General features: G+C 39.6%; 2 protein-coding genes across 7 annotated transcripts in view; both read right to left on the reverse strand.

Moving 5' to 3' along the window:
• Positions 1-2155, reverse strand: part of CD81 (CD81 molecule) — an 89664-nt gene extending 87509 nt beyond the window's left edge. For both annotated transcript variants that reach the window (XM_083348496.1, XM_083348497.1), the window contains exon 1: positions 1957-2155. In XM_083348496.1, coding sequence (XP_083204622.1) covers positions 1957-2022 — 66 coding nt within the window. In that variant the 5' untranslated portion in view covers positions 2023-2155. The remainder of the gene's footprint in view (positions 1-1956) is intronic.
• A 2915-nt stretch (positions 2156-5070) lies between these two features.
• TSPAN32 (tetraspanin 32) overlaps positions 5071-21277 on the reverse strand; it is a 41937-nt gene continuing 25730 nt past the window's right edge. For 2 of the 5 annotated variants that reach the window (XM_083348493.1, XM_083348490.1), the window contains 3 exons: positions 20688-20780; positions 18183-18266; positions 14836-15446 (listed from right to left, as the gene is read on the reverse strand). In XM_083348493.1, the coding sequence (XP_083204619.1) occupies positions 15336-15446; positions 18183-18266; positions 20688-20780 (288 nt within the window). In that variant the 3' untranslated portion in view covers positions 14836-15335. Of the gene's footprint in view, positions 5096-5888; positions 5971-14835; positions 15447-18182; positions 18267-19769; positions 19902-20687; positions 20781-21277 lie in introns of those variants that run through there. The other 3 variants (XM_083348491.1, XM_083348492.1, XM_083348494.1) reach the window with 3 other exon arrangements.

Genomic DNA, 21277 nt, shown 5'->3' on the forward strand with positions numbered 1-21277 from the left:
ACTACACCTTTATTTTATAAGGCTACCTATTTCACAGTGACTCTGGCTGATGTAGAAGGACACAAACACAAACCACAACACATAAACTTATGCTTTACTTATTCAAAAAGTGATAACCACACTGACGCTAATATATGAACTCATTTGTAATTCAACCACCTCTTCTTAATCCCTTTCTGTTTCCATAGTTTAAAGAAGAGGACAGGGCAGATTTAAGGAGCATCACAAAGTGACGCAGCTTGGAAACAGGGTAACTCTAGAATGAATAGGATAATAGAAAACAAACACGAATTGTCAAGACTTTATATGAGTTTCCAAATATGTCTAGAAGAATTCCTATCAGCATTATATACATATTTTCTCAGACGTTCAACAGTATTTATAGAGAAAATTCAAGAAACAGACATATCTTGTTTACTTATCTGAGTAAACTTATCTGAGATGATGTCATGTAAAACATTTCTATACAGCTTGTCTTCGAAATGGTTTAACTGGGACAAATAGTTTCAGATGAGCATTTAGCATATACAGATATCTTAGCCCTCTTCCTCAACAAGTACTCAACATTGCCCATGTTTGAAAGCAATTAGATTTATAGACATTTTCACACAACATTCCTACAAATTTTTATTTTTATCCAAGAGCAAGCCTCAAAATCTGAAGGTGAAAACTTAATTTCCTACCAATATGAATTTTAAGTAATCTGTGAAGGCCTGAATTTCTTTTCTACTTGAAACCCAGGGAACTTGGAGAAACTCAAGACCTTCTGAGACTTGGGGTGTGGTTGGTGCAACAACCAAGGAGGAAAGATGAGATCATGAAAGGCAGTCTCAAAAAATGCTGTAAGTCATCCATTTTAGACCAACATTCAAATGAATATATTTCTTCTGTTATAAACATGACCGGTCTTCTTCCCAATCACTTCAGTTCTCAGGCTGATTATACACACACACACACACACACACTAATTTCCATAATTCATTAAATAATAAAAAGAAGCAAAATGCTAGATTTAATTTCCATAATTCATTAAATAATAGAATAGAAGCAAAATGCTAGATTTTTTTCCTCCAATATATTACTTTTAAAAATAAATAAATGATATTCCCCTTAGACATACCCACTTAGCTAAGGTTCCAAAACCACCACCCAAAAATCTACGGGACACAAGCTACCTTTATATTAAAAAAAAAGCTGTTTAACAAACAGGAAACTCTTGCTTTCCACTAGATTTATAGTGTAGTCGGCGTGAACTGCAAGGGACAAGAAGTCCCTTGGAGATCCAAATCTGTTCCACGCAACCAAGCTCTCCCAACAGTCTCTTATTACACATCTGCATTCAGGTGGGAGTTAGCAAAAAGATTAACTTAAAAGTTGGCTAAGGAAAAGTTTCAAGACGCTACAAGTACACGGGGCACGAAACGTCACATGGCATCAAACCCAAATGAGCCTTCTCTACCTCGTATGTTGTTTTTTTTTTAAAAAAAGGGAAAGAGGTAAGAAACAGACGGTTTCTAAACCGGGTTTGTTGTTTTTGTTTTTTTTGCGAGCAGCGCCCGTTCGGCTCTCGATTTTCCCTTCTTCCACCCCATACCCCGATTCTTTTCGGGCAAACCCGGGTTCTGAGCTCTGCTGTCTCTTTCCATGCGACATCCCTTTCGGTCGATGCAGCAGCGCTTTGCAGGAGAACGCGCCCTGCTGCCCGGATGAGGCAGTCATCCCTCCACACCACGCCGGGGGAGAAATCGGGCGAAAAGGCTAGCCCGGCTGGGCAGCAGGAGACGCCAGGCTGGGCTCCTCTGGGAGCCCGTTTCTTTGTTTTGGTGGGAAAAGAAGGCGAGGAGAAACCAGCCACACGACGTTAATCACGGAGAGATTCAAACCAACCACCACCACCCGCCTCCCTCCCTCCAACCCGGGACGGAGCAAGCGAAGGCCCTGGAAGACGCCACTCACCCAGAAGACAAAATTGAAGACAAACAGCAGGTATTTGATGCACTTGGTACAGCCTTCCACTCCCATTGCTGCGGCGAGGATTTTGGCCTCGGGTTTGGAAAGGAGGAGCCGCGCGTCTTGTCGCTGCGAGGTCGGAGAGATTTTTTTCCCCCTTTCAGACGCACAAGACAAACCAAGCCGCCCCTTCTCTTTTCCCGTTATTTCCCCTCCCTTGCTTGGGTTGCAGACACCCTCCCTCCGTCCCTGGCCCCCAGCCAACGTGCTCCTCCCACCGGCTCGAAAAACGGCGAAGGGGAAAAAAAAAATCACACTGCCTCCTAGAGGCTGTGGCTCCGGGGGTCGCCGTCTCAACTCTGGGGGCTGAGGCTCGGGGGTGGAGGGCGAGGGCGGGAAGCTTTCAGTAAGGGGGAAGAAACCGAGCCGTGGGATGCGGTCCCCCGATGTGGCTTTGGGTGAAATCAAACCGCAGGGCTGGTTTTGTACTGAAATGGAACCACAATTTATAACCCTGTAAACCAAAAGGAAGGAAACGGACTGGCTACCTGCTTGACGTTTTTTTAAAATAATAATAATAATAATAATCCACCTAAAGGTTTTTAATTAATAAGCGATCTGCTGCCCTGCGCCCTGATGGCAGTATCAATGACGAAAAGGTTCCTAGAGGGATCAACCAATCAAAAGGATTGATCGCTGATGCAATAAAATAATCTGTGATTGCTTCCAGTCTGTTATTTCACACATAAAGCATCCTCTTCCAGGTCGGAAAGCAGAAGTCCCAAGATTCAAGCAACAAGTTTGTTCAGAAATGCACCAAATATTTTCAGAGCCAGGGCCTTTTCTATGGAGCAAAAAGCAGGGAAGGGCTTTTTATCTTATTTTGTTTTTCTTTCTCATTTTATTTCCCTTCCAGTAGGATTACCCTTATATCTACCCTATGGGTAAGGGAGAATTAGGGACCTCAAATCAAAACATGCTGAAGGGCATATTCAGTGGTGGGATTCAGCCAGTTCGCACCACTTTGGCAGAACCGGTAGCTATTTTTTTGTTGTCCAGGCCCAGAAAGGGGTTCCAGAAGCAGCATCCACACACAGAACTAAGTGTACTGTAAAATCAAAATGGCCCCTGTGGTTTCACCATGATTGAACAGAGTGAAGATAGGCAAGAGTAAGGCATCTTTCTGTCATTTTTTTCCCCAAGTATTTCTGAGATATTTCTCAATCCTGAAAAAGCAATCTGAGCAAACAGTTGCTTAATTTCAAATTCCTGTGTAAGCAGCAAAAACATAGGACCTGTGATGGCTTATGCTGAATTCAGACTAGTTTGTGGGCTTGGCTTGAAAGATAGCCAAGTTTTAAGTCAAAATAGCTTTGCTTTGGAGAGGAGATTTTAGTGTTTTACCTCCTTCCTACAGTATGCAAACAGCAACTTCCTTTTCTGTGCAGACTCTTGGGCTATTTATTGTAACTCCCTAGGTATGTAGTGGAGGTGGTTTATAAAAGAAATCCTGGCCTAAACTTACCTGTTTCTGAAATCTTTAAAAAGTTGGGCGAGCAACCTGGAACTCATACAGTCTGTCCTGAGCCCTTTCTTTGTGAGCCTAGAATTCACTGTTGCTGCAGTTGCTGCCATTTTAAGCTAGGAGCTACTGAAAAATACTGTATAAACCCTAAATAAACTCTAAAATAGACTGTTTATTCACCCACTTAGTCCATTCTCTCTCTCTCTCTCTCTCTCTCTCTCTCTCTCTCTGTGTGTGTGTGTGTGTGTGTGTGTGTGTGTATACGCAGGCAGGTGCGCGCACACATGCATTAAATGTGAGCTCCAGCCATCACAACTTTGCCACTTTTGAAAAATTCTGAAATATCTTTGCCAGGAATGGAGAATAGACACAGAAGTATTGTCTTTATTAAAGAACAGAGGAAATGGAGAAAAAATGGACACTCTGGGATATATGATTATTTTGTAAACTTCTTGATGCGGGTAAAACTCATTACTTCCAAATTCATGCCTCTGACCTTGCATAATTTAAAGCAGACCACCACCTAAGTTAATGGGAAATGAATTGGGCTATTTCCAAAGCCCAGGATCTGGCTGTGCAATTGGTCAGGCTATTTGCAGAGCACTGTTGTTTTTGTTGTTATTCTAGTTGCCTTCTGAAGGAAAAACACAGATTGGGTCATGGTGTTCCCTGACTGTTTTTTGCAGTTTGAAATGAAAACATGTGAAAATGATCCCAGGCTGGCTCCAAACTATCTGGAAATTCAGTGGTTTGGAAGTGTCTAATCTTAAACAAAAAGTAAAAATAGGATCCTTTGCCTTTAAATTTTGGATCTGGATTACCTTGTAATTTCTGTGTCTCTATAATATTAGTCCAGTGCAGCTGTCCCCAAACTGGGTATTCTCCAGGTATGCAGATTTTAACTCCCAGAATTTGTCAGCCAGCAAGATCTTTACTAATGGTTTTGGAAATTCAATGCTACATATTCAAAGGCTGGAGAAAGCTAGGCTAAGGCAAGGGTAAAAATCATGTAGCTCTCCAGAGGCTTTTGGCCTCCAGCTCACATCAGTTCTAAGTGGTTCTGCTAGACTAGAGCTTCTGAAACTCGACAATAGCTAGACTAGCGGAATACTGATTCAATACATCTGGCTTGAATAATTTGGAATGGTATGAAATACTCTTTACTTACCAGATTTTTAGAAGGAAAAAATAATAATTCTAGAGATTTTAAATTTCCTTCCTTCCAGATATTACAGGTACATTCCTTTACCTGAGTGAAGCATTGTTAGGCTCCTCTACATTTTTTTCTTCCCGAGTTAATTACATGTGTGAATCTCTCGTTAGGAATTTTACAGTGAATGGGATATTTGAAGATTATGACACAGGTTGGCTTTATGATGACACTACTACATACAAGAATGAAGTTGTGAGACCGATGTAAATTATTATTTTCACAGAAATAGTATGAAAAAATGAAACCACATTTTGATATTTTTGTCAGTGACCAATAACCCATGGCTTTTCAGTATAAAACATCAGGGCTGTAGGGGGAGAGGAGCTCAAAAAAATCCTTGGATATGTAGAAAATCCTTGCAGCTTTCTAAAGGAGCTCATCCAGAGTCAGTCTCTTGTTGCAGGAAGCTGCAAGTAAGGAATTCATGATGAAGTGAAACAAAAACCTAGGGAACAACTAAACAAGACTTGCTTATTTGACTTGGCAGATGACTACCTAAGGAAAAAATTTCCACTCAGAATTATAGTGGGGTTTTACACAGGCCAGTTGGGAAAAGGCTGAACCAACACATTCACTGAAAGTAGGAGCATTTATAGAGTTAATAGAATGTTGTCATTTGTTAATTATAGCTGGTAGTTCTCTTCAGAGTGGAAAAAAATATTCATGTCTGATTGAGAAACATTTCTAGAGTGTATTGTCTAGTCTTTGGGGACAATTTACTTCTTTTTTGTGAAGTAAAAGCCAGCATAGAAGTTACATTTATTTATGTGTCATACATAGTTCTGAATTTCTGAGAATTTAACCAATTTTCTATATCTTTTAGATGAATACACTCAATATTTATTCTTTGAGTTTATCCTTTCAAAATCAAGCAGTTTAAAATCTTATAGTTTAAATAGAATAGTCTTACGTTTTCTCTCAAAATTTGAGGTATAAAAGGTCTTAATTTTGGCAGGGACATGTTTTATGACAAATAGGAGAAACATTGTTCTAGAATTTACTGTTTCTGTTTCCTTACTTTTTTTAAACCAACTTAGGAATGTTTCCCATGTGTATAATATGGGTTTTGACAGACTTGAAGATTTCTAGTTATGAAGAATGAACCAGATACTTGTTTTTTATTTATATTATTAAATTTATAGGTCATCTGAATCTAGTATGACATGTTTTATATAGGAGTGATGGAGAACAAGGGGGATGATTATATTAGAAGACTCCTTTAGGAAGATTAATTACTGTCACAATCAACATGGGGAACTTTCCAACAAGATGAGAAGAGTACCTGTGTATAACAGCAAAAAAGCAAGGGATGCAGGGTTGGAAAAGAGCACACAAAAGTTAAATATGTTTCATATGGCTTTCTGAATATTTGAATTTAATGTGCTTGCCATTCTTGTGGATTAACAAAATATGAGCTAAGAAAAGGAACCTTGAAAGACTTCATTTATCCTATATTTGTGCTGTACATTAGAAATGAATAAGATAAATTTCTTTGTTCTTATACCACTTGGTCATTTGATCTCTTGGCAGCATTCAGTAACATTGAGCAATGTATCCTGCTGGACTACCTATAAGGTTTGGGAGTAAGAAGCATTGTTTTATGGTGCTTCTCTCCCTTCTTTTGTGGGTTGTTCCAATTAAAGGTAATAAGGAAAGAGCCATCAAGGATCTGCTTCAATATTGGATGCTGGGGCTTGGCTCTCTTTTGTCTATATGAAGCCATTGGGAAAGGCTACCTGTCAATCTGAGGGAAGTTATCAATATGCTGATAATACTGTTATAGATTGTCACCCTGAGACAGGAGAGAAATGTTGTTGAAGCTTTTGCCTTTTGCTACTGCTTGGAGGCTGGGAGGGACTAAATTGGACAAAACCTCTAAATTGAATCTCAGAAAGATGGAGTTACTGAATGCACCACATGTAGCTCTTTCTGGACTGAGAGGCCATGGTGACAGTGATTAATGCTCTCATCTTCATCTACTTTAGACTACAGCAATGTGATCTGTGTAGACTATTTTTGAAGATGACATAGCCTTTGCCTGTTGGAACAAAATGTGAAAGCCAGGTTGCAAATACTACTAATTTTGCAATTGTGGCCTTTTGCCAGTAGGCCTTAAGTCCAGTTCAAAATATTTGGTTTAACTTAACCTATAAATTCCTTTATGGTTTGGCTGTGAGGCATCTTAGGGATCGTCTCCCACAAATTGTTTCTGCTTGTCCAGAAGCAGGAGAGGACACCAAGGAACCTGATTTTAATATTTATAATAATCCTACCAGTGATAATAACAGGCAACTCTTGTAAGAAAAAAATCGATCTAGCTCCTCTATGAATCTGATGAAGCAAACTGCCATTCATGAAATGTGTTAACTGGAAAACGTGCTACCAGGCTTCTTCTGCTGTTTTCCTACCATAGACTAACATGGGTCTCCTCCAACCATTAGCTTTTGTGTAATTCTAAGAAACTCAGGTCTATTTTCAAGTACAGAAGGAACAAATGGTAGATGGAGCTACTAGTCAAATCTTGCTTTTTCTTGCTCCCGATTTAAGCCTGTAGTGTAATCAAACAGTTTGACATGTGAAGAAGGATCAATTCTTTGGCCCTAGAACTGCACAATGAAGCACTAGATTACAAATTAACTCAATTTATTATGATCAAAGTTTGGAGGGTTAGGAGGCCCAAGCATTTGGCCTGAGATTACTTAGGGCACAATCCTTAGGCCTCTCTGTTGCGTACCAATGAGGACAGAGATATTTTGGATTTCTCCTCTGGGTTCTCATCTTGAAAAGAAGAATTTGGAACCTGATCCTCTTTTCCCTGTTCCCCATGGCCTCCACTGCTGGCTGTTTCTATGTCTGAGGGTGGGGGGAGAGACAGATTCCAGATTTGTTCCTAGCTTTGCAAATAGTTTCCAGGCCTGAGTTTGGCTGTAGTTCTTGAAACGCTGCTTCAGTATAATAGAAGATTTCTGGCTGGATAACTCAGGCTTCATTTTAAAGCATTCCATTAACATAGGAGAAATTCAGACCAAATAAATGTTTTATATTTTTCCCAGATGAAGGCAGACACTGTTTATGTTAAATGGTTCTAGTGCTCCTCCCATCAAACCTGTTCTAAACAAACAAGTGAAGACACCCTCAGTTTGGTGATTGCATGAATATATCCATACAGTATTCTTGACCACAGTTCAGAAATGATTTAGCATTGCCATCTTCTGAGATTTGTTTATGTTTTTTTTTTAACTTCTCAGTATAGTTTACAATCCTGGGAAGGCCCCCTTCACATACTAACCAGACTCAATACTGCTTAGCTCTGAAACCCAGACAAAGTTAGCCACAAGCCACCAGTTACTGAGACCAAATAACAAACAAACAGCCTGTTATTGCAATGAGCTAAATATACTTCAGAATCTGAATAGGACTCTGATTGACCATAACATATGGAATTGGTTGCTGCTGTTATTTATTTTTGTTTTTCGGTCAGGAAAGTATTTTAAAAGAATTCATTGTTTGGCTCCAAACTTTTATCTTGGTTGCACAAAGCATATTGTTCCTGCACTGGAAAATGAGGACACGATATCTAAAGTAAATGGATTGCATGAGAGTAGAGTTGCTGGGAAGCCAGTTTGGCATTCAGATGGGATGAATTTTTATTTCACTCTATCCTGCTCTGTATAAATGAAAACACTAGAATCAAACCTTGAGATGCCATTCACATAATTAACAATAAAATGTTCTTTTGAAAATATATAACCAATGTGGAAGGCCTTACTGAGATCAGAATATTAATTTGGTTGGCTTTAACTCTTTGCTCCACTCACCCCAATATTGGTTAGAGCTCTGATGTTTGCTGCTGATAAAGGAAGAGAAGCTTCCTTCCATAACAAGTGAGGGGTCCTTGGTGGTCTCTGAACCTGGTTTGTTTTCTTGCAGACGTTTCATTACCCAATGAAATAAACAAAGAATTTGGTTAATGAAACATCTGCAAGAAAACAACCAAGCTCAGAGAGCACCAAGGAACCCCCCCCATTTCAACCCTGAGCTACAAATATTCTTCTTTATTTTGATACCAACAAATGCCATTCTCTCCTCCTGTTTCTTTTCCTGTATCCTGATCTACACTGGATTCTACATACTTCTTATCTCTCTTTTAAAAATACAGTGAGCAATTGCATGAATGACATGAATACTGTATGCAACTGGAACAAAATAGCCAATAAAAAACTATGCCATCCATTTCTGGTTCAGAATAGGCTAATATAAGCGTGGGCAGTTGGACAGCCCAGTGTTCATGAGGGTGAGTTTGTGTCAAAGTAAAAACATGTGGAACACTGTTTAAAAAGTAACTCTAGTGGTTTAGTGAACAAAAAAGATGATTTCTGTTTGAATGCAATTGTTAATTTTCATTCCAGAGATAGAGATTGTTGGTTTTTTAATACAGAGTAGCAGAAAGGACAAACACATAGCTTTCTTGCATAATTTAGTTTTGAATTAGTAATGTGATTCACATCACTTGTTTCATTCAGCTGCAGATCAAACTGCTCACTTGTTTACATTTGCTGTTTAATATCTTTTGATATATCATGAATATATGTATGAAGAGTGTCACTTGACATTAGTATCTATTCACTTTCCTTACAAGATCATCCCTGCAGTTCATGTCTCTGTATCCTGATTTCAGCAGGTCTTCATCAATAGCATATCATTTGTTTTGCTTTGCAGTCTGTCAAGCAACATGACAAAAAGGAAAATTAGGCTGCTGCCCAGGATGTCGTGTACAGATTTATTGGCTGGAGTGTCCAATCTCTATTGTTGAAAATGTTCTTCCCTTTCAAAGTTTCTCCATTCAATGCCAGCAAAAGTGCCTGTTTAATTTTAAGTTGCTCTTTAGATTATTCTGCTTTAGAAATTCTTTAATTAGAACTTCAACACAAACACATATGAGAAAAGTGAAACTTATCTCTATAAAAATCTTCTCTATACCAATTTATGGATTTGCCTATAGATGGGGTATGGGAAGAAGAGATATTTGCTTGTAAGTTTGTAAGGGGTGAAGAGTTATCAAATTTGTTTTTACTTGTTACGAAGTTTTGAAGTCACTTTTTTCATATTCTCTTTTTCTTTGACATTTTTCTTTCTTTGCACTTAATTTTTTCATTCTATTTCTTTTTTTCTGAGTTTTCTGAGGCTTTAACTATTAAATTCTTCAAAAACAAATTAATCAAAATATTTAATGAAAATTATGAAAAGTTCTACTATTTTTATTTATTTAGCATGACCAAAGCTGTTTCAGTACTAAATTCCAGCCTGAAACTTGACTGAAAGTGGTTTTGATAATCCATATCCTCCGGGATTCTCATCAGATGCAGACCAAACTCCTCAGCAACCTACACCAGAAAAGGAAGGTTGGAATGAAGAGTTGGTAGTTATCAAAGGCCATTGGGTCAGAGATGGCCTCTTTAGGGAGCACCACTGCCTCTTTCAAGGCTGAAGGCATCAAGGAAGCTGATGCTGTAGCATGGACTCAATCACAGGTCACCGTCTTGGCTTCTTTTATGACTCAGAAGGGATCCAGATCCAGTAATAGGTGGCTGAGCTGACAGCATGGAGACCTATGTCCATTTCCTCAGGAGTCAGTGGTTCAAGCGCATCCCGGATCATACCAGACTATGTCCCAGGCAACTCAGCCTACCCTGCCCAGTCAGTCCAAGAAATCTGAATGACTTTATCTGCCAGACAGCCTGAATAATTCTCACAATGGCCCAGCATATTGTGTGTGTGTGTGTGTGTGTGTGTGTGTGTGTGTGTGTGTGTGTGTGTCCTTATCCAATAGGGGCTGGTTTACTCTAAATAGGAGTGCTGGCCAGCTATCAGAGGATGCGATAAGGATAGAAAAACATTGGCATTTTGCTGCCTTATTACCACGGGTTAATTACTAATACAAGAGCCAGTTTGGTGCAGTTTCTATGCCTAAGGCATAAAGCTAGAGATTGGGAGACCCTGAGTTCTAGTCCTGTCCTAGGTAGAAAGCCAGTCACTTTATCTCAGGGAAGAAGGCAATGGCGAGGCACTTTTGAAAAACCTTGACAAGTAAACTTCAGGGACGTGGATGTGGACAAGAAGTGGACGTGGTTGGATGGAAGAAAAAAACACCCTAATAGACTCTTACCAGTGTCCACTCAGACTCAGTGTGGCTAATACAGTCAAAGAGATCAAGAAATGGTTAGTGTCAGAAATAAATAAGATGGATTAATCAAGGAGTGTGAATGTAGTTAAAAATGAAAGAGATTAAATCCTTGTCTCAATTGCCATGGTGACCCAAGGACTACTGCTGCCCTCTGCTAATATATAAGTAGGAAAACTGCACACAAAAACTATAGGATATGTCATTTTTTAAAGTGTAGCTGTGAAGTATGACAGAGTTGTTGGTAGAATTTTGACTGAAATAGTATGCAAAGTGACAAAGAGCAACATAATGAGGAATGGAGTATCAAGCAGAAGGTTTTCAAAGCAAAGGATTTTTTTGCTTTCCAGCAGATAAACTGAGCAATATATAAAAGTGTATTATTGGTTTAGAGAAGCCATTTAATCAAGTGAATAGAATTATATACGGTAGTATTTTTCCAAGAGAATGGAATTGAAGTGTGGTTGATGAATGCTTCCATTATGTAGTGCTTGAATAAGCACTACATAATAATTTTAATTATTAGAGATGATTCAGTATAAGTCAAGGATTGTGTGTTCTCTTTGATGATTTTATATACGTATGGATATATTTATGTGGAATGTTTACGGTAGCAACAGAGTGTTCATGGGGATGTGAATGTAGATGTACTATAGCATGCAGTTGATACTGTGTTCTTAGCTGAAAACTCAAATAATTTTCAGTGAAAATTCAATAAATTATATAATGCAATGTGGAATATGAATCTGAAAATTAACATATCAAAGACCAATAGGTAAATTTGGCAGAGAAAAGTGAATGACAAATGAAGAAAACTAAAGCAAATAGATGAATATATGTATCTTAATAGGATTTTTAGCTGATTATGGGAACATTTTAAAAAGCTATATGTAGATTAAATATGATAAGTTTTATGCAGGAGTTCTCCATTTTTGTAATAGCAAGATATCCCAAAATGATAAATGTACTTGCATGACTATAAATTGTAGATAAAATGAAACATCATTTGGATTAAGGATTTCAGGAAACCATCACACTATTTCTTCTAAGACAGGGGTGTCAAACTCAATTTCATTGAGGGCCACATCAGCATTGCAGTTGCCCTTGGGGGGCCGGGTGGGGGTGGCCAGGGTGGGCACGGCCTACTGGGTGGGCATGGCTGGAGTGGGTGTGGCCTACTGGGTGGGCATGGCCAGCTCTACATCGTTCATGTCAAGGGGGCCTGAGGGGGCCGGGGCAGGAGTGGGACAGATCTGAGGGTCTCTTGCAGAAGAAGATAGGACCGGGGCAAGTGCCAAGGCATGGACCACTGGAGGAGCTTCACTGTTCCTCTCAGGCCTTGGGGGGGGGGGGGTTGAACGGTGGCGTGGAGGTCAAATGCCCAGCCCAGCTGTCAAGCACCCGCGGCACTAAGCCCAGCCCCACTTTCCCAAGGGGGGGTGCCCAGCTGCACTTACCTCCTCCTCAAGGCTGCTGCTGCCGTGCTTGCTCTCCTTAGACAGGTTGCTCATGATGGGTACGAGGGCAAAGTCAAGAAGGAAGCCCACTCCCTCTCCATGTGAGGAGACCTGGCTTTGTATCCAAAACTTCCTAAGCAATAGGATGGGAGACCCCCCCCAAGATAGGCCAGGAGGAGGGGGCAAGGTGATGGTGAAAGGGCAGCAGGGAAGGTCTAAGGCAGACCCTTAGACCCTCTCAGACCCTCCCTCTCCTTCCTTCCTTCCTTCCTTCCTTCCTTCCTTCCTTCCTTCCTTCCTTCCTTCCTTCCTTGAGTGGTGGGAAAATATTTGAGATGAGGGAGGGAGAAAAACAGGCAAGAAACGCAGCTGGGGAAGTGTCATCCTTTGTGAGGAATGAAGAAATGCACCATCACCTGGAAGTGGCCAGCACATGGCCCTCGCCTACTTCACATATCCGGCTTGGTGGGCTCTTGGGGAGGGGATGCCATGAACAGCATGAGAGTCGATGTTACCTGCACAATGCTGCCCAGCCCCCAGCCTGCCCGATTTTGGCAGGCAGCGGGGTGCTCTCCACACAGTGCCGAGAGGCTGAGCCAGGTGGCATGAATCTGAAGAGAAGCGCAACGCTGCCCAGGCCCTAGCCTGCGCGAAGTAGACAGGCCATGTGCTGGCCACTGCCAGATGATGGTGCATTTCTTCATTCCTCAGAAAGGATGATACCTCCCCAGCGTGCGCCCAGGGGGCAGTGCCGATGCGGCAGGGGCTGGTCCCTTGCTGTTTCCAGACAGCCTTGTGGATCTAAGACTGAATGTATTTCAGCATAGATGGCCACCACGAAATTGTACATTGGCCCCTGGCCGGCCTGGGCTGGGGCCAAGGCAGCAGGGGCCATTCCCTCACTGTTTCCAGGATGAATTCGTGGGCCACATGAAACCACTTTGCGGGCCGGATCTGGCCCCCGGGCCTTGTGTTTGACCTGTCTGCTCTAAGACATGAGTGTCAAATTCGCCATGTCACGTTACGTGTCATGATGTATTGCGACTTTTTTGCACTGCCGGAGCTGGGGTGGACGTGACCTCCGCATGATGCAACCAGCCCGTGAGCTGGCAGTTTGACACCCCTTCTAAGTTCTAAGATGCAGAACTTTCATTATGCTTTCTTGATTTAGCTCAACATTACCATTTGATCAGTCATTAATTTTACTAACACCTTCCTCTGAAATCTATAGGGTATAGATATACTGCTAAATGCTACATCAGAAATCACTATTATCAATAATAGCTCTGGCAAATGGCTAGATCCAATATTTTAACTATCTCTCAACTCACGCTGGGCTTTGTTATGTAAGCCTCATATGTGTTTGCACTGGCAAGGCCGGAGTACATTTTGATAAGGGGTCCTTGGTGATCTCTGACCTTGGTTGTTTTCTTGCAGACGTTTCATTACCCAAACTAGGTAACATCATTAGTGCTAATGATTAGCTCTGATGATGTTACCTAGTTTGGGTAATAAAACATCTGCAAGAAAACAACCAAGCTCAGAGAGCACCAAGGTTCCCTCATTTCAATCCTGAGCTACAAATATTCCCCTTTATTGGTACATTTTGATAATGTTCTCACTTTGCCTAGGCAAGTCTGAATAGCTTTTAAAAATGCTATGAGGGCCCCCCCCATCCTTTAAAACTGAAGGATGGGATAATAGTGGGTGTGGGTTTTACTCGAATGAGATGCTTGTAGGAATCTCCAAATTTTTGCGTACATTATTAGAAAACAGCTGGCTGGTCATGATTTGGAAGCCTTGAGGTTTGGTTTCCACTTTTCTTGCTCAGCTTGGATTTATTTTTTCAGTATGTATTCATATGTTGATTTTTTTTAAAAGCATCTGTATCATGAACTGATAGGGCTGAGCACTACTTTGGATTGAATGAGGAAAAGGTATTTTTGCAACACATGGAGAACTTCATGGCCCCTGTTGGGTCTCTTAAAGCAACTATGTCTTCCCAGGATTGCATGGGTGCCATCTAGGGCTGCAGCATAATGCTGGAAGTGAAGCATTATGCTTAGTGAAGCAGTTGCTGATGGATGCTCTACGAGTGCCTATGCATCACTAAAGTACCTTCTTTTCTGTGAATTGATCAGTTACAAATGACAAGTCTTATCATTTTCATGACACGTATTAAAGAAAACCTGATATACAGTATATCCTCAGAGCTAACAGATTTTCACTTCCCATAGAAAGTTAAGAATTTAGGCTACTGTACTGAAATTGCTCAATCAATACTTGTCTTAGAAGAAAATACTGTGATTGGTTTTTTGTTACCTTCACTAGACACAGAGCAAAGTTGAATGCATGGGAAGTCACATTCAATTCCATAAATTTCTTGTAATATTCCAGCTTAAATAACTCTTAACTTTAGATGATTGGAATAAAATCCAGTGAGGAGGAAACAAGCCAAAACTCAATTTCTGTCATAGTAGCAAGACCGATTAGAAAGATACTGTAGGTTATCTCCAGAGAACTTCAGTTTATTTAAATCAAGAAAGTATACAAAAATGTCAGTAGGGTTTAAATTCAGTAGATGCAGTAGAAGTGGCTATGCTGAAAATTGATGGACAAAAATAAAATAAAAGCAGAACATTTTCTCTCATTCCTTTAGCACAATTTTAAAAGATGTTTGCTAGTTAATGAGTTTAGAGTTGTTCTGTTTTGACTTGCTATTTTGGGCCCCCCAAATGATGGCTTTCAGTTGCCGAGCATGTTTGTGGTTGAACAATTCTTGCTGCTGGGTTTGTGTCATGCCTTTGTGTTTACAGTCAATACTGTGTGCTCCTGAGGTCCTGGCTGAGCAAAGTAGCCTATCAACAAATAGTGCAGGCTTCTTACTTGCCTGTTTGCTCAACTATATTTGGAACAGGTCATTTGTGGGGAGAAAACAGGTGACAAGGAGAGTAAGCATCACACATTGTCCACTCACATCTATGGAAAGTCCTGGTCTTTCAGTACAGGTCAGAAGCCAGTTTCGGATAGCTTTGCCAGAACATATTTGCCCTTCCGATCCAAATTGCTCTTACAACGGATAGAGTACCAAAGGAACGAAGTTAATATCATCACATAAATCTAAACAGAATAAATAAAAGAGACGGAAAGAAAATTTGAACATATATAGGTTAAATAGTACATTTCTGCACTGTTCTTCCAAGCTATGAGAACAGCAGCAACAAAACACAATTAAAACAAAACCAACCATTTGAACTAGGGAGTACTTTTTTAGACCATGGTGCATATTTTCTCATGGATGCATGTCAAAGCCACAAGTGGGTGTCACCAAGCCACATCCACACATATCATCTATCCATGCATCCTTCTCCATGCGTGCAGAGTGCATTTTATCTCCTCTCCTTCCTCAGTATATAAAAATGCTCAATCCATTCTGTAAGCCAAAGAGAATGGATTGGGCTTGAAATGACCAAGAAAACAAAAGTCTTTCGGAAAAATAAAACTAAAAGATAATTTTCACTTTTTCCAGGACAAGTCTCCATAGTTCTGGAATGCATGACCAAAACAATCATCTAAGCAACTGGTAAACCTACTACGTCTACTACGTCAGTTGCCCAAGAGAATAAAACCTGTTGACTAGATCTCAGTTGGAGAGGCCATTTCAATGGGAAGATGTAGTCCTTATAAATAGAAAAAATGCTGATCAATAGGTTGACATTGCATACCATTTGCAGAAAGGTCTTGCAAAGCCTAGTTACACCCTCAGTAATTCCATGAAAGATGGAAAGATTAATGCAAGGAAGCAGGCAAATGTTCTTTTCAAAGGAGAGGATCAATACTTTATGTTCTTAAAACATAATTAGGAAATGCTGTAATCTTTCATCTTAATTCTTATACTGCTATTCCTTCTTTCTCCTCAAAGCAATTTCCCAGAAATCCATTTCTTTTATACCGTAATGCAGCTACCAGCAATTAAAGAATAATAAAATGCAATAAAAATCTGAAAGAGAAGGGAGCAACAAAACAGGGTAAAGCGAATGCAGATGATGCAATTATGTGTGAATATGCACTTTCTCTCATATTAATCCTAAATCAGCTGCAAAATAGAATATGTGACACAAAGACTTTGATCCAATCATCATGATTTGGGGGGGAAAAACAAGGAACTAATTACAGTGGAGTTTATCTTAAAAAACTGGGGAACAGCTTTGCCTGATCTCAGGGCCAAAATCCAAGTAGATTAAAATAAAATATTGTTCATTAATTCATTTCTAATTATATAATTACATGGCCTGAACTTATCTTGACAGTCACGCTGGGAAAGAAATATCTATATCAGACTTAGAAAGAAATTATATCCTAATATATTAGGGGAGAGATATGTTATATGTATACAGTATTGATATGTAACATTTGCAGTCCAATCTTATGCAAATCTAACTCAAATCCCGCTGAATTTACTGAAGTTTAATTTTGCATACAGGTGCATGTAGTAGCAATGCATCTCAGCTGATTAATCCATTAGAAGAACGTCTTGATCATTTAATATGCCATATTTATTTACTGGGGAACCTAATGCTGTTTTTACTTCACTAACCTAAAGAAGAAACTATTAGCAAACACCATTAGAGAGCAGGTGTTTGCAGGTCCAGAAAAGAATGAAAGTTTTAAAATGTTGATTCATACCTGTGTATATGCAAAACAAGCAAATATGATTTTACAAAAGAAGATTTTTTTTACCTCTATGCAAATTTATGCAGGTCTGATTATCAAAATCTGTATTTATAAATGCAGTAGAATAATAAAAGGACCATTAGAAAACAGTTATATTGTACTGTGGAAAAAATATAAAACCATCTAATATCATGGCTGAATGATACTTTTATTAGAGCCAATTACCGTATACTATGGACTTAATTGGTTGAGTTCACATAGCACATTAAGCCATAAACCTTGGTTCACAAGCCAAACGTCTGGACTAAATTCAGTGCTAAGCCAAAATGATGTTGATCTAATTTTGAAGCTCCTGAAAGATCAAAGAGCACCATTATGGAAACACTTCTTTTGCTGCTGTAGATCTAGCACAGTGTCACTGATAGGGATCAGGGAAAGTTAATCTAGAAGTACCTGAAGGTAGGCTGTATTTACTGGTATAATTTATTAAGAATAACAAAGCTAGAATTTCTTCTTTTCAGAAAGAAAGACTGTAATTGCTGATAACCATGACAACCAAAATTATTTCTGCTTACTTTTTGGTTGGGTTAAGCCACAGGTCTGCAACCCGCGGCTCCGGAGCCGAATGTGGCTCTTTCAGCCGTCTCCTGCGGCTCCCAGTCCTCTGCCATGTGCAGTCCCCCCAAAAAAAAGTGGGACTAAAAAAGTTCAACCAATCAATTCAAATATGCAGGGTAGGTGCATATCTCGCCTTGGCTCCACTCTTCAGTCAAACCCTGTTCTGCGCATGCGCGCATGTACGCACATGCGCACACATTTTTTGCGGCTCCCAGTTTTTCCTTTTGTGAGGGAACCGGTTCCGAGTGGCTCTTTCACTGTTTCAGGTTGCTGACCCCTGGGTTAAGCGAATCCTGCCATAGCATGGGAATAATGCTAGATGGACGCTTAGATGGCCATAGAATAAGTCTGAGTTCCAAACAAATAATTTAGCTCTCCCAGTTCTTTTGGTTTAACCAAAAACTTATATCTTACTCAGCAAAATGCAACTTTTGCAGAACTTTAGTTCCATCTCCTTGCTCAATTTGCATTTTTGCCTCAATAGGAGGCGCACACGCACACACACATGCGCGCGCACACACACAGAGAGAGAGAGAGAGAGAGAGAGAGAGAAACAAGAGTTACCATGAAGAAAATTGTGATGGTCATCAGTACAGAGATAATGTCCATATGTTTTTTCAGGAAGTATTTGATTTCTTGGAGACAATCCTGCGGTGTGAAAAAAATAGGCTTAATATCCACTCACATGAGAATAAGCTCTATTAAACAAATTGAAATTTACAATTCTGTCAGCCTTCATTGATAGGCTGCAGCTCTACGTTATATTTCCTATTTATATTCTTAGTCACATTTCTTGTTAATTAGGATTCAGGTTATTTCCCCCCCCCCCGTTTTATTACTGCTTTGTGGAGTGGAAAGAGGTTTTGTCTGGATAGTGAGGTGGTTTGAAGGGAGGCTTTGCACTTCATTTCATGCACTATGATGCTCATTCCAATTCTGATCTATGCTTGAAATTAATTAAGATAGAATATAGATTTTATTGTAAGCTTTACATTTAGCAGGATGTGTTGCTTGTCTGTTACAAATTGGAAATTATTTTCTTAAGTGGAGTGCCACTTAAAATTAAATTGAAAGATTTAGGAAAGGAAGTTAATAAAAGCAATTGCCAGGCCCAGAGACTTGGCTATAAAATAAAATAAAATAAAATAATAAATAGGGAGCAGCAGAGACAACAGACTCTGACCAAAAACAGTTTCATTTATTTTTTTTAAAACAAACATGAAGCATCTGGATGGTGCTATCACTGAGGTCTGTAATGTTCATATTATTATATCTGTATTGTTGGCTACACTTGCATTTTAAATTCCACAATTTAGAATACAAATGATCTTCAGAATAAAAATGAAGTTTCACCTAATTTAGGTGAAAGAGGCTGTGCAGTCATAAGTATTCCTGCATTACCTCAAATGCCTTCCTGCACTAGAAAGGCCTGTAAGGTAATGGAGAATTAATCATGATGTCATCTTATTATATTTTGGACTTTCTGTCTCTGTTCCATGCAAGGAAGCTCACAACAAAACTATACAACAGGTATAGTTGTATAGTTTACTATACAGGTTGTATAGTTTACTATGCTGAACACCTTAAAAGAAGGAGGGAAAAACAGGGAGTGCAATGTAATTACTTTCGCAATGGCTAATCATTAACTATGATACTCTACCTTATTCTGGCTTACAGGATAATACTATTAGTGTTATTATTAAATCAATTTGTTGCCCATATCATGGTTCGAGGTGACTCTGAGCAGCTCAGACACATCATAACCTGGAGCTAAGAGTATCCATCTCTTTTCCATGAACAAATCAGCATGTTTCATCTTTGGGCTATAATTATCCACAAATAGAAAGCAGATATAACAAGAAGGGTAGCACGTCCAGATCCAGCAACAGGATAAACCAATTTTTTTTAAAAAAGGCAGGCATCTAGTTTCAGGGAGTGAAACCTCTAGCACATTCTTCCCACAAATCTCCTCTCAGAAGAGAAGAACAAATAAATGTTCTTCCAAAAAGCTTTTTCAGTACAATCTCTTTGGCTCAACCACTGAGTTTTATGGAGGATCCAGATGCCCTCATAATTCATTCGTAATGGCCCTGGGTTTTCTCACTGCTGCATCTTTTTAATTAACTGCCGAAAGAGCAGATCACTTACTTTGGACTGCAGAGTCATTTTGTGTTTTGCAAAGCAAGTTCTTTATTCTCTCTCAGGGCTTCTCTAAGCTCACAGAACAGGAAGAGATTCTACAGAGTACAATGTCCTTATTCTTTGACTAAATGTGTGTAAGATCTGAAAGTAAGACTGCAAATTAGTGGAATTTGATTGAATTTTATTCATTTTTTTAAAATAAAATGTCAGTATGGACACTGGAACAGAGAAAACCCTACTTTTGTTTTAATGAAGACAAAACTGACATACTTTACATTTTGTTCATTTCAGCTGTTCCTTTCCGGTAGTATTAATAAAACTATGATGGTTTGTTTGCTTTCTTAAATTCCCAGAAACCTTCTCAAAAGGCAGTAAAACAAGTTCGGCCTCTAGTGATGATAATACATAATCAACTGGCCTACCATGGTTCCATGAAAGCAATAATTTTAAAATCCTGCACTCTGGGGCTGCAAGATGGTTTTTGCACACCCAAGCCTTATATGCTTCAAAAGTGGCAAGAATGCCATTTTTTCTATAGTGTTGTTCACAGGGCTACTTGTATTTTTGGGGACCCTCAGAAGAAAGCTCAACGCCACGATGAGAGTGACAATCGTTACCACTGTATTCTAACCTCGTGAGAGCTGCTCAGAAGACCTGCTTGACAGGCAGAACATGGAATAAAGATTGGGGGATGGGGGGTGTGATTCTGATGTTACGCCCATACTGTAGGGCAGGGATGTCAAACTGCTGGCCCACGGGCCGGATGCCTCATGGCAAAACTGCGCCCACCCCATTGTCGGCAATGGAAAAAAAAGTTGTGATACGTTGCGACACATCACATGATGTCGCGAGTTTGATACCCCTACTGTAAGGATCCCTGGGTGCCTGAAGAGAAAGGAATGACCTCACAGTCCAGTATTCTATTACCTCTTCTTGTGTTTCCAGAATTCCTGATGTACACATTTCATCTTCCATGCTGCTTCTTTCTCCAAAGGGCGACTTCTTCCCACAACAAAGAAACTAAAATAGAACATTATTCATGTTGTTTTTTATTTAGACATAGGACTAGATTGGAGTTATCACACGCTTTTGAGAAGGGATTTGCCCACTTTTGCTTTTGTTTCTTTTTAGTATTATTATTTTTTTACTCAAAACTCTTTTAGTTGTTCTGATTTGCTCCTTCTTGCGGTTGGTATGGTCTTGGTCCCAAGTTGGTCACTCATGAGATTATTTATTTAATTTGAATGATTGCCCACTTGTCATGTGATTCTGGACATCAAATTAAAAACCTCAGATTCACACAATATTAATAAAAACACATTGAACTCAGGGCAACTCATATATCCACACATGTAAACTTCTCAAATGAACTCCATTTCTGGCTCAATGCCAAAGGAGAAAACCTGATGAAAGGCCAGCAAATTAGGCCAACGGTACCTCAGATATATGTTGTTCCATAGAGTTGGTACTATAATAGAGAAGGCATGTCTTCCGGGTCCCATCAGATGACATTGTTT

Source organism: Vipera ursinii, assembly GCF_947247035.1.
Source record: "Vipera ursinii genome assembly, chromosome: 1".
NCBI lineage: Eukaryota > Metazoa > Chordata > Lepidosauria > Squamata > Viperidae > Vipera > Vipera ursinii.